At 39.7% G+C, this 12760-nt stretch overlaps 1 protein-coding gene across 1 annotated transcript in view; it reads right to left on the bottom strand.

The window, feature by feature from the left end:
- LOC132684348 (uncharacterized) overlaps positions 1–12401 on the bottom strand; it is a 351939-nt gene extending 339538 nt beyond the window's left edge. The window contains exons 1-2 of the mRNA XM_060640980.3: positions 11900–12401; positions 10708–10872 (exon numbers count right to left, since the gene is read on the bottom strand). Of these exons, the coding sequence (XP_060496963.1) occupies positions 10708–10872; positions 11900–12401 (667 nt within the window). The remainder of the gene's footprint in view (positions 1–10707; positions 10873–11899) is intronic.
- Positions 12402–12760: the final 359 nt, after the last annotated feature.

The following is a 12760-nucleotide window of genomic DNA, read 5'->3' as shown; positions in this document are numbered from 1 at the left end:
GTTCTTGACAACCTATTGTATTAGAGAGTAGAAACAAAAGATTTCTAAATAACAACATGTGAATAAAAAAAGACGTGGCTCTTTTATATGATAGAACAAAATAGAAAATGAAATTGATAAAAATCCATTAAACTTAACTTTTAGTAGAACTGGGTATTTGATTTTAAGCAGTCCACAGAATGTCAAATAGTGCCATAATTCAGAGTTCTCAAAATGAATTTAAACCATTTTGATATATAGATATGACATTAAAAATGAACACAAAATGATTCTGCTTTTCTAAAAGATACCTAGTATTATTCAAAATAATATAATTTATTTGTTGTCTAGGTAGAAATGTTATAAATTTTCTTTTGACATAACTCTGGGGTTTTTAATTCCAGTGAAAGCTATTGGTAATAAATGTTACCATTCAAGAATATGAGGTGGTTGAGGGCAATATATTATTTTTATTATCTTTGTGTACCTTACAATACACAGCAGCGTCCTACATATGATACATGCTCAATAAAGAAAAAAATGGGGGAGGCTAAGTGGCTCAGTCAGTTGAGCATCCAACTATTAGTTTCAGCTCAGGTCATGATCCCAGGGTAATGGGATCGAGCATCAGGCTCAAGTGCTGACTGAAGGTGGAGTCTGCTTAAGATTCTCTCTCCCTCTCCGCTCCTCGCCTGCTTGTGCACACACTTGCATGTGCTCTCTCTCTCCCTCTCTCTAAAAAAACAAAAATGGAAAAAAAGAACAGAAAGAAAATAGGAAAAAATGAAGAAAAGATGATGAAAATGGTAAATCTCATGAAGAAGAAAAAGGAGACAGAAAAAGAAGAAAATCGTGAAGGAGAAAGGGAAGGTCATGAAGGAGAAGAAAAGAAACAAAAGAATTCTTTTTGTATCATGTAACAGTAACATGGCAAGAAATTCTCAAGATTTAGTAAAGTTTTGGCAGAAACTAGAGAGATTACAGAATTTGTGTTTAAAATATTAATAAAGTGAAGCAAGGACACATAAAGGGCAAAGTGGCTTCCTTTCATTTTTCGCACCTGTAGGTGATCGTCCTAGAAGTATAGCCAGTTCACAGGCCACTGCAGGGTCCACAGCTGAGACGGGGGTCTGTATGCCTAATACCAAATGCACAGGGGGGCAAGACTCCATCTGGGTCCCCTGGCACATGATACTGGCTGCCACAGCGCCCACAAAGGCATTTTTGTCCACGGATAGATACCAAATTGTTTTTGTTGAGGGGAGAACATGATTAGAGACGTCTCATTCAGCCATGTTGCTGACATCCCTCTCAGAAACACATTACTTCTATGTTGATGGTATATTAATATTGGGTGTTTGCTAAATACCTGTTGAGTGAATAAATTTAGGATATAGTTCTGTCAAAGTATATTCATGTATTTGAGGGGCGCCTGGGTGACTCAGTCGGTTAAGCTTGATATTGGCTCAGGTTATAATCTTGCAGCTGTGGGATCGAGCCCCACGTCAGGCTCCATAGAGGCTGTTTGGGATGCTCTCTCCCTCTCTCTCTCTGCCCCTCCACCACTCACACTCTCTCTCCCTCTCAAAATTAATAAATAAACTTTAAAAAAAAAAAGAAAGAAAAAGAAGGGCTCCTGGGTGGCTCAGTCAGCTGAGCATCCAACTTCGGCTCAGGTCATGATCTCACAGATTGTGAGTTCGAGCCCCTCGTTGGGCTTTGTGCTGACAGCTCAGAGCCTGGAGCCTGCTTCAGATTCTATGTCTCCCTCTCTCTCTGCCTCTCCTCCACTTATGCTCTGTCTCAAAAATTAACATTAAAAAAAAATTTTTTAGTATATTCATGTATTTGAGACTTCAGAATTCAAGACTTTGATAATTTGGCTTTGAATCAACTGACACTTAAGCCAGTTTAAAAATTTTAGGGGCACCTGGGTGGCTCAGTCAGTTAAGCATCCCACTTCTGCTCAGGTCATGATCTCGCAGTTTGTGAGTTTGAGTCCTACATCTGGCTCTGTGCTGACAGTTTGGAGCCTGCTTCAGATTCTATCTCCCTCTCTCTCTGTCCCTCCCCTGCTCACTCTCTCTCTCTCTCTCTCTCTCTCTCTCAAAAATAAACATTTAATTTTTTTTTTATTTTATATACTTCAGGTACTTAAAGTCTCACCATCTATCACTAAAAGAAAATGTTTTTTGGTGGAATCCAGCTTCGTCATGTACATTCAACCAAATAATTTTTATTTTACATATAGATTATAGTTTTGTTCCTCTAAAGTATACCTCTATTATGGCATCATTATTGGACATCTGATTGGGAAATACAGGCATTGCCTTTTGTCTTGAACTTATTGCCCTTTAAGTGGTAGACTGAGCCTAAACCTAGAATTTAAAAAAGGGAGAGAGAGAGACAGAAACAGAGAGGTATAAACCATCAACTTGGGAATAAAATAGAGAAAAGAATCAACAAATTACCATATCCCCTTCCTTCTTTTCTATGAATGATGTAGCTGAGCAGAAATCAAGACAGTAACAAGTAGAGTCCTTTAATGAATCAAAGTAGTTCTCTTCTTTTGACTTAGAATCATAGTGTGTTAAATCTAACAAATCATTCATTTTCCATACAGCTGTAAACTCTCAATGTATGCAAAATTAATTGTGTGTAGTATGGGATTCAGAAATAAAGGCTCCAACCTCCACTAAGTTCAGCCTGGCTAAAGCTGCACTAGATTATAACTGTTCAAAAAACGCAGAAAATTTCATTCAATTTTATATATGACACATAAATTTTCCACTGCTCAAAATTTGCCTTGCAAAATTCTTACAACTTGACATTACAGATGAATAGTAAGAGCAGTACACAGGATATTTCCATTGTTTTAATGCTGTAGAGAAAGTCTAGGGCTAAGTCAGAATTAGTCTGAATACTACCTTAGACCAGGAAGTAAACTAAGTCCCAAAGAAAAAGCTCACTGTCGCAGGGCCAGACCTGGTGAATAACCAGCTAACAGTGAAGCAGGCAGTCAAACGTCTAGCAAGGTGTTGAAGGCATGAGAGTATCACATCTCTTGTCCCTTTCTTACTATACTGTTTGTACCCATTCATCTATTTGGTACCCAGTAGCAGGGCATCTAGGAGTTCACAGAGACAGACATCGGCAATGATTAGAAGTCAGGTGAGCAGTCATTGCCAGATACTGTTCCCTCTTAAGCAGGACCAGCCTGCATCCTATTAAAAGAGGTGACAAGGATTGGCCTGGGGTAGACACCCAAAAGATCTAAGCAGGCTCCTAGTCAATAGATCCAACATCAATTTAGATAGGGCTCTCACTGTAGAGGAGACCAGGGGAATTACTGAATTATCTCTAATAGGGTGTTTATATTAAAGAGTCTTTTAAAAAGACAAGACACGCTTATGTCAAGAGAGTCTTCCATTCTAGTAGATAATACTGTGTGCTGCCTAAGTCTGACTCTAAGCACCCAGTCACTCCCTTAGCTCCTGGGAGTGTTGACTGCAGACAGCTTGCCCATGAGTCCCTCTCCAGGAAATGTCCTTAGACGAAGGCCTTATGTCATACCCCCTCCTCAGGGGCAGCCTATAACCAATGAATGATGCAGTGGTATAAAGACCCAAGCCCTTTGACTCAATTAGAAATCCTTACACTTCCAGATCTCCCCATAGAGGAGCTGAGATCTCTATTACAAATGCACCCCAGCTCAACTTCTCCCTCTCCTAATCCTGCTGCCTTCACACCTCCACAGAGTCTTTGAAAGCACTCCTGTGGAGTATCAAGTCACTCTGTGAGGAGGTTTACTATAGCACATTCATGTATTTTTCCCTTCCTTCCTACCTTCCTTTCTTCCTTCTAATTAGACAAATCCACAAAGGATTTGACGATGCTGTAGTGTGCCTTATAGGAAACACAGTCATTAGCCATATGTTTCTTCCTTCCTTACAACAGTGTTCACTTTAATTGCTTACAATTTGATTCTGAAGAAAAAAATATACAAATTATATTTAGTTGGAATCATTCAAAACATTTTAATCTTTAATTGACATGGTCTACAGCAGCTGGACTCAGAATTTTGCTTTACAAGTTTCTGTTAGTTCAATAGCATCAAACTAATTCCTAAGGAAAATCTGAATTTTCTTTTGGAATATAACTTCACCTCTATTTTATACAGAGATACACTGAAGTCTCTTACGATTTCAAATTCACTAAACTTTCTGAAGTGAATTTTATAGAGTAAAATGTGGATCACTGCAACAAATCAACTACTATTTACAGATATGTTTGTATAAGAGATGGATGAATGGATAGATAAATTATAGATATAACACATACATGAAAAATAAATGGTTGATTCAGACAGTAAAAGCAACTAAGCAAACAAACTCCTGTTTTGTGTGTAGTCTGGGATTCAGAAATAAAGGCTCCAACTTCCACCAAGTTCAGCCTGGCTAAAGCTGCACTAGATTATAACTGTTCAAAAAACTCAGAAAATTTCATTCAATTTTGTATATGACACATAAATTTTCCACTACTTTTTTATAAAGGTGAATCCTTTATAAAATAATGTAACTATTTGTGGTCTAAACAAATTGGATGCTAATAGCACAAAAGAAGGTTTATACATGAAATAAGCAAAATTAAAATCATTCTAACACCTCTGACCATAACTCTTGATATTGTAAAAACAACGTAATTGGACACAACTTTTGAACTACAAAGGTCATAGCTTGCCATTCATCTTTCAAAATAAATTATTTAATGGCTGCTTATATGGAGATATGACAGAAAAAGAAATCTATTATCATTGCAGTTTTAATTCACATTTATTATAAAGACTATATAGACAAAATAATGTGTATGGCTGAGTAACTGAGTATGTAGGTAAAGTATTAGGGTTTTTTTTAAGATTTCACTTACATTAAAAAAAACTAAAAAAAAGATTTCATTTAAACCTCATGCCATTCACTAAAGGCAATTTTACTTAAATTATCTCAATAATCAGTTTTTCGATGATTAAATTAAGGCTAATACAACAAAGTTCCAAAATCACAATTAAGTTGAACTAGTATTAAAGAAAATTGTCAACTAGGCTTAAATATATGATAAGTCATTTTTCAGTGATTTTGCTAGCATTCCTGACTCTTTTTTATCAATCCAAGTATTTTTTGTCAATAGACACCAATAGTTGACTCAAACACGTAGGGGAGTGCCACTCTGATCTGAAAACAATCAGCAAAATATGTAACAAAATATGAAGACAAATACAAGTCTATGCAAGCGGGAATACAACCTGACAATACCAGAATAGTGCACAGATTTGCCTTTTTAAAACTTAAAAAAAAAAAAAGAGGCTATTTAATGCAGTTTACAGCATACAACTGAAGTTGAGACATGGGTTCTATTTTTAAGCATAGCAGCGTAATAGGAGATTTAGACCTGTGTTAAATCCCTGCTGGGTGACTTATCTGCTGTATATTATTAAACAAGCTGTTAAACTGTCTGAGAATCTATTATCTCCTCTGTACAGTGATAAAATTAACATCTACCTTGAAGAGTTGTGAAAATTGGGGAAAATGTGTAGAAAATGCCTCGGACAATACCAGGTGCACAGCATGCACTCTCTATTGATTTACTCCCCTCCCCTGGCCGCAGTCCTGTTATTAGTGCACCATGAGGTCTTCCATAAGTTACTCTTTAGGTCTCGGTTTTAACCTCTGACAGAAGAATAGAGCTGAACTAGCGCATTAACTCACAACCCCAATGTCATGACATACTGTTGTATCACAAGCAACTGGGCAATGTGTCACAGGCAGTTCAACCTAGTAATAGTTAAATTATCAAGATTTACAGATAATTTTCTTCTAAAAATGTATAGCTGTTCCAAGGTTGTCCCCATTATAAGGTCAAAATCAGTCACTGGCACTTCACTTGCTTTTGAGGTAGAGTAAATGAAGTAGCATTTCAGACAACAAAGATGAAATTGCTCATAACACACAGGCTACTTTATATCATATAATAGCCTTTATTTACCCTTAGGAGTTGGGTGATTACAAATTATTGTAATTCTCATAAATTATACTTTTCTAACTGAAAATTTCTTAGTGACTTTTTCTATGTATATGTTTTTAAAAGAAAAAAGAGAAAGCTAGATGGGGTTTTAAAAAAATAGTCTATAGTTCTATGTGCTTTATTTCCTGCAAAACTCTTTGGCATTTCTCGAATCAGAATATATGGATGACAGTGTTCTGAGTACAACATAATCATCCTTGATGTTTGTTCCAGGGGTGAAAATGTTGGGGATCACTAGATTACATCATCTCTGTCTTCATTCACAACTCCTTAGTACCTGAAATTTCTTCTAATATGGAAAGAATAGGACTCCCGGTAAAATAAAGCAGCATTTTAATTCCATTCTCAACCTAGTAGACATGTTAACTCAAAAATATAATAATATAGAAAACATACAGATGGCCAATAGACACACACACGGAAAGGTGTTCAACATCACTCATCATCAGGGAAATGTAAATCAAAACCTCACATGTGCCAGAATGGTTAAAATCAAAAATACAAGAAAACAACAAGTGTTTGCAAGGATGTGGAGGAAAAGAACCCTCACGCATTTGGTAGGAATGCAAACTGTGGAAAACACTACAGAAGTTCCTCAATAAGTTAAAAATAGAACTACTCTATGATCTAGTAACGGTGCTACTGGGTATTTACCCAATACAAAACCACTAATTTAAAAGGACATATGCACCTCTATGTTTATTGCAGCATTATTTATTGCCAAATTATGGAAGCAGCCCAAGTGTATACATCAATAGATGAATGAATAAAGACATGGTCTATATATATATATACAATGGAATATTATTCAGCCACAAAAGAAAATGAAATTTTGCTACTTGTAACAAATGGATGGAGCTAGAGAGTATTATGCTAAGTGAAATAAGTCAGAAAAAGACACCATTTGATTTCATTTGTATGTAGAATTTAAGAAACAAAACTAATTAATAAGGGGGAAAAAAGAGAAACAAACCTAGAAACAGACTCTTAACTACAGAGAAGAAACTGAAGGTTACCAGAGGGGAGGTAGGTAGGGGATGGGTAAAATAGGTGATGGGTATTAAAGAGTACACTTATGATGAGCATTAAGTAAGGTATAAAATTGATGAATGACTATATTGTACACCTAAAACTAATATAACACTACATGTTAACTATTCTGGAATTAAAATTTTTAAACTTTTTTTTAGGGATGCCTGGGTGGCTCAGTCAGTTGAGCATCTGACTTCAGCTCAGGTCACTGACTCATAGTTCATGGGTTCAAGGTCTGTATCAGGCTCTATGCTGACAGCTCAGAATCTGGAACCTGCTATGGATTCTGTGTCGCTCTCTCTCTTTCTCTGCCTCTCCTCCGTTCATGCTCTCTCTCTCTCTCTCTCTCTCAAAAATAAATAAATCGTTAAAAATAAATAAATAAAAACTTGTTTTTTTTTTATTTTAAAGAGAAAGCACAAGCAGGGGAGGGGCAGAGAGAATCCCAAGCAGGCTCTGCACTGTCAGAGGGGAGACCAAAGCAGGGCTCGATCCCACAACCCTGAGATCATGACCTGAGCTGAAATCAAGAGTCGGACGCTCAACCAACCAAGCCACCCAAGTGCCTCAAAATAAAAAACCTTTTTTAAGTTTACTTATTTATTTATTTTGAGAAAGAGCACGTGCACGTGCAAGCTGGGAGAAGGGCAGAGAGAGGAGAGAGAGAATCCCAAGCAGGCTCCGTGCTGTCAGCGTGAAGCCCGTAGTGGGGCTGCATCTCATGAACCATGAGATCATGACCTGAGCCAAAATCAAGAGTCAGACGCTCAACCAACTAAATCACCCAGGCACCCCTTAAAAACTTTTAAAAAATAATAGTGTATACCTTGGGAGCAAAATATGAGTACTTTATCTTTTTGGAATATACACTTCTAGGGTTGCATAACATATACCACAAACTGGCTCTTCTGTTAAGCATTAAGTCCTCGACTGTCACCCAATCCCTCTTTTAGGTTCCCAAGCTCTCTGGAAGCCCATGATATGGTTCTATAACTAGACACTTAGTTTTCCACCTGTTTTCCTAGACCCAGAAAACCTGAGAGCCAAAAACAAATTCTTAGTATCATTATTAGTGTTAGTATTCATATTCATATTTAGAGGTGCAACATTCTAAACAAATTTTTTCACATTTATTTTTGAGAGACAGAGAGAGACAGAGCATGAGCAGGGGAAGGGCAGAGAGAGAGAGGGAGACAAAGAATCCGAAGCAGGCTCCAGGCTCTGAGCTGAAAGCACAGAGGCTGATGCGGGGCTCAAACCCACAAACCATGAGATCATGACCTAAGCCGAACTCGGACACCCAACTGACTGAGCCACCCAGGCGTCCCTAGAGGGGCAACATTCTAAATGGGTGCATGGGACTCTGCAGCATTCAATATAAATATTTGTTAAATGAATAAATGAGCAAGAATGTCAATAGAGCCTCCGTGTTATTAATGTTTTGGTCAATGATTTAGGTCAGAGATGGAATCAGGCCTGTAGACAACTTTTAAACTGATTTTTCCCAGAAAGGCATTTTTGTTTTTAAGTTAAATTTTCATACCTTTAGGTAAACCATGTACTCCTCTTTCCAGAGTCCTAACATCATGCACTTTCTCTGATCTGGCAGCTTTACACACTATGGTTCCCTGACTGACCTTCACAGTAACTGAGTTTGCTGCTTTACATAAGAAATAATATTATCTTTACAGGTATAAAGTAAGTTGGACATACAGATTGAAATAAGATGTATTTTAATAGAACTTTAAAAAAAAAAGATGTGTATACTTAGGCAAGGAAAGAAATGAAAAAAATATACCAGAAATAATATCCCATGACAGATTTTAAAAGCAAGCTCTGTAATACGATAGCTATGGATTAGGCATTAGGGTGTATAATCATCCCACATCCTTAATACCCATCTAGACCAGAAACAGGCTGACAGGGAAAATGAGGAGGGTTCCCAGGATGGCCACCAAGATCAGTAGAGGTTAGAAGAGAAAGCCTGATCATGGAGATTATCTCCAAGGAAGACTACAGAATCATCATGTGGCTGTTTCTAAAGATGGAAAAGGATGGGCATAAGCAGTGCCACTTTTTATTTAAGTCAGCCAGGGAGAGCTCTGGAAACAGGAGAGGAGGGGAAAAAAATGTTTAAGTTTCATTTATTTATTTTGCAAGAGAAAGAGAGAGCACACGAGTGAGCAGGGGAGAGGCAGACAGAGGGGGAGAGAGAGAATTTCAAGCAGGCTCCGAGCTCTCAGCACAGTGACCGACGCTGGGGTCAATCCCATGAACTGTGAGATCATGACCTGAGCCAAGATCAAGAGTCAAACACTTAACCAACTGAGCCACCAAGACACCCCAGGAAAGGCAAACTTTTAAAGAAAACAAAAGGGCACCTGGATGGCTCACTGGTTGAGAGTCAGACTCTTGATTTTATCTCAGGTCATGATCTCAGAGTAATGGAATTGAGCCACATGTCATGCTCCGCACTGAGCATGGAACCTGCTTGAGATTCTCTCCCCCTCTGCTCCTCTCCCCTGCTCCTGCTCTCTCTCTCTCTCTAAAAGAAAAGAAAAAAATTTTGTTTGTAAAATAAAAGTTGTAAACAGACAAATTCTGCTAAAGAAAGAACAAAGTAAAAGCAAATTTTAGGGCAACATTCTTAAAGACACTCCTCTTTGATTAAATAAGCAATCAGGTTATTCGAGCAAGGATAATTAATCACTGCTGAAAGACGATTTCCAAGAGTCATCAGCCCAATTTAGGGATCACATTCAACTAAGCAAACTGTGTGTATTAGACTTCAGAGAAATAGTACCAATAGGATACACAGAGATACACATAGATTTATTATAGCATTTAACTGGGATGGTTATGAAAGTCTAGAAGTTCCCTGATCTGCCGTCTGCAAGCTGGAGAAGCAAGAAAGTATAATTCAGTCCAAGGCCAAAGCCATGTGAGACAAGAGGGGAGATGCTAGTGCAAGTCCCACAATCAGAAGGGCTGAGAACTCAGAACTCCAATGTGAGAGGGCAGGAGAAGGTGGAAGTCCCAGCTCAAGAAGAGAGAGATTTCACCCTTCTGCCTCTCTCTGCCTTCAACAGATTGGCTCCTCAACATTATTAGTTCATAAGGGCAGATCTTTACTCAGTCTACAGATTCAAATGCTAATCTCTTCCAAAAACACCCACACAGACACACCTACAAATGTTTCCCCAGATATTTAGGCAATGCTTAGCCAATTAGGTTGACACATGAAATTAACCATCACATTGTGTAAACACATCCTGAGTTCAGATTTGTTTCCCTAGTACAAAAAGACATTAATAAATACTTACTGAAGATTTCCTGTGTGCTAGCTACCATGACAAGTGCTGAGAATAAGACCTACAAAGGACAAGCTATAGTCGTCATATAGCTATGTGATCTTGTGAGGTGGCCTCAGCCTTTTCTTTCTTCCAAGATACAACTTACACGAAAAACAACTGTTCCATCAGTAACATTTCTTTATAGTCAATGATTTCTCTGAACATTCCTCTCTCTTCCTCTCTCTCTCTGTCACACTCGTGCATACACACACACACACACACACACACACACACACACACACACACACACACATCTTCTCTGTACCTCCAGGAAGCCGAGTCAGCTGGGTATGTTCCACTTGACCCTTCAGATCCATTCTCCACCTGCTCCACGGCCCAAGAGACTGGCTGGATTCTATCAAAGGATGGGCTGCATTTAACAGGCTCCTGTCCCCCTGGCTTCTTATTGAATTCAGCCAATGAGGAGCATCTAGAAAAGATCACAGGGAGAAAAGGGAGTCAAGATACTATCTCCTTCCTTGTGGGATTGTCACAGGCTGTCTTCATCTACCAAGGATACCCAACTTCTGCCTGGCCATCCTGCTGTTTCTAACCTGAGTCCTTCACTGTCTGTCCCCTGTGGTCTCCTCACACGTTACTAAACAGTCCCTCTGCTAAACTCTTCTGAAATTGCCGAATTTAAGTGTGCCATCTCTGGATCTTCCAAGACCCTGAATGACACACTGAAGACTGACTTGTTCTGGAACCAAGACCCCCTAGGAGAAGTAGACATGATAGAAACACACCTGGATACATTGTGGGGAGGGAAAGGATAGATCTAAAAATCTTGGAGCTGATTCTTCCCCGGGCCTAGTCTGGGGAATCGCAGTTAAAGAAACGCAGTAGAGAAAGTAGTGCAATATCCAGCATGGCGTAAGTATTGTAAAACATCAATTTGTGAGGGAGATTCCTAGCAGGAATACCTGAAGGCAGTCATACGAGGTGACTATGCCTCTGCATGATAGGTGCAGAAACGATGAGCTATAGAAGAGACCAGAAATGTTGCAAGGGCAACCACACCATTAGAGGCAGTGGTGAAGAAAGAAATCACCAAGAGAACACACCTCCAAACCACAGTGGGACAATTCACACCTCAGTGGAGACCAGCTCCGGAGAGTTAACAGACCAGGTAAACAAGCCATTCTATGTGCAAAAGACACAGACGGGTACCAAAGACCTGCTGAAGTGGGCTGGACATCACAAGAGTGAGTGGAAAAGAGCTATGATCCGGATGCCCCTCCCCCACTGCTGTGAGGTTATAAAAGCTTCCTTCTGCACCCAAATGCCCTCTTGGGAAAGAGGAAAGGGAAAAGAGAATCCTTGAGAGTAGGACGAAAATTTGAGAGACTGAGAAATTACAAAAAAAAAAAAAAAAAAAAAAAAAACAAAGACTAATACTCAGAACAGACTGATTTATACGTCTAAAAAGCGTAAGAACATAATACCCGCCCTCAAACTTGAGAACAAACGGAGATATTCTAGAACCTCCACCTCTCCACGGACCAGGCCCGAGTGCTGACATCGCCGGAGAGTGGCTCCCAGAAGGCTGAGCGCCAGGGCGGTGCCAGCCGGCAGAACGCCAAGCAAGACGCCTAGGTAGTTCGTCCTCTCCCGGTAGCCGTAGGCGTCAGGTGACCGGCCCTGCAAAATCCGTCTGATTACATGGGCAACCGCCAAGAGCCCTGGCAGCCGGTGGGCAGCTGTCCGGCTTCCAGGAGTTGGGGAAGAATACCGTGTTTGTGGGCGGGAACTATGCGGACCACACCTTGGAGCTGCAGAGATCAGTTCAGCGCATGACAGGTGCTCTTCCTGAAGCTGTCCACCACCTACACGCGCGAGGGCTCGGTCATCCTCTTCCCCAACTACATCCACAACCTGTACCTTAAGCTCAAGCTGGGTGAGTGTGGTGAGGGACGAAAGTGGCTGCGTCTTCCCAGAGGCCGCAGCCATAGACTTCATGGCCAGCTGTGTGCCCTGTGTGTGGATATGACCATCAGCGATATGCAAGACGTGTGCAAGAAGAGGCTTCCCTGATTCTTGCCAAGAGCTTCATGCTCTTCAGCGCCATCCGCATGATTGTGCCCAAAGAGAAAATCTCTGACCCTCACAACCTAAACTCTGGCTGAAGGTCAATGGCAAACTCAGGCGGGAGGGTGTGACATCCTCCATGATTTTTACCATTTTCTACATCATCAGCAATGTTTCTAAGATAATGACCATAGAAGAAGTAGGCATTATCTGGACCAGGATGCCAAAGGGGAATTGAACTCATTGAAAAAAAAAAAAAAAAAAAAAAAAAAAGCTGAAATTCAGGCTGA

Source organism: Panthera onca, chromosome C2 (assembly GCF_046562875.1).
Source record: "Panthera onca isolate mPanOnc1 chromosome C2, mPanOnc1 haplotype 2, whole genome shotgun sequence".
In the NCBI taxonomy this organism is placed as follows: Eukaryota; Metazoa; Chordata; class Mammalia; order Carnivora; family Felidae; genus Panthera; species Panthera onca.
The sequence above is the reverse complement of the archived record's forward strand: the minus strand, read 5'-3'. Positions and strand labels throughout refer to the sequence as shown.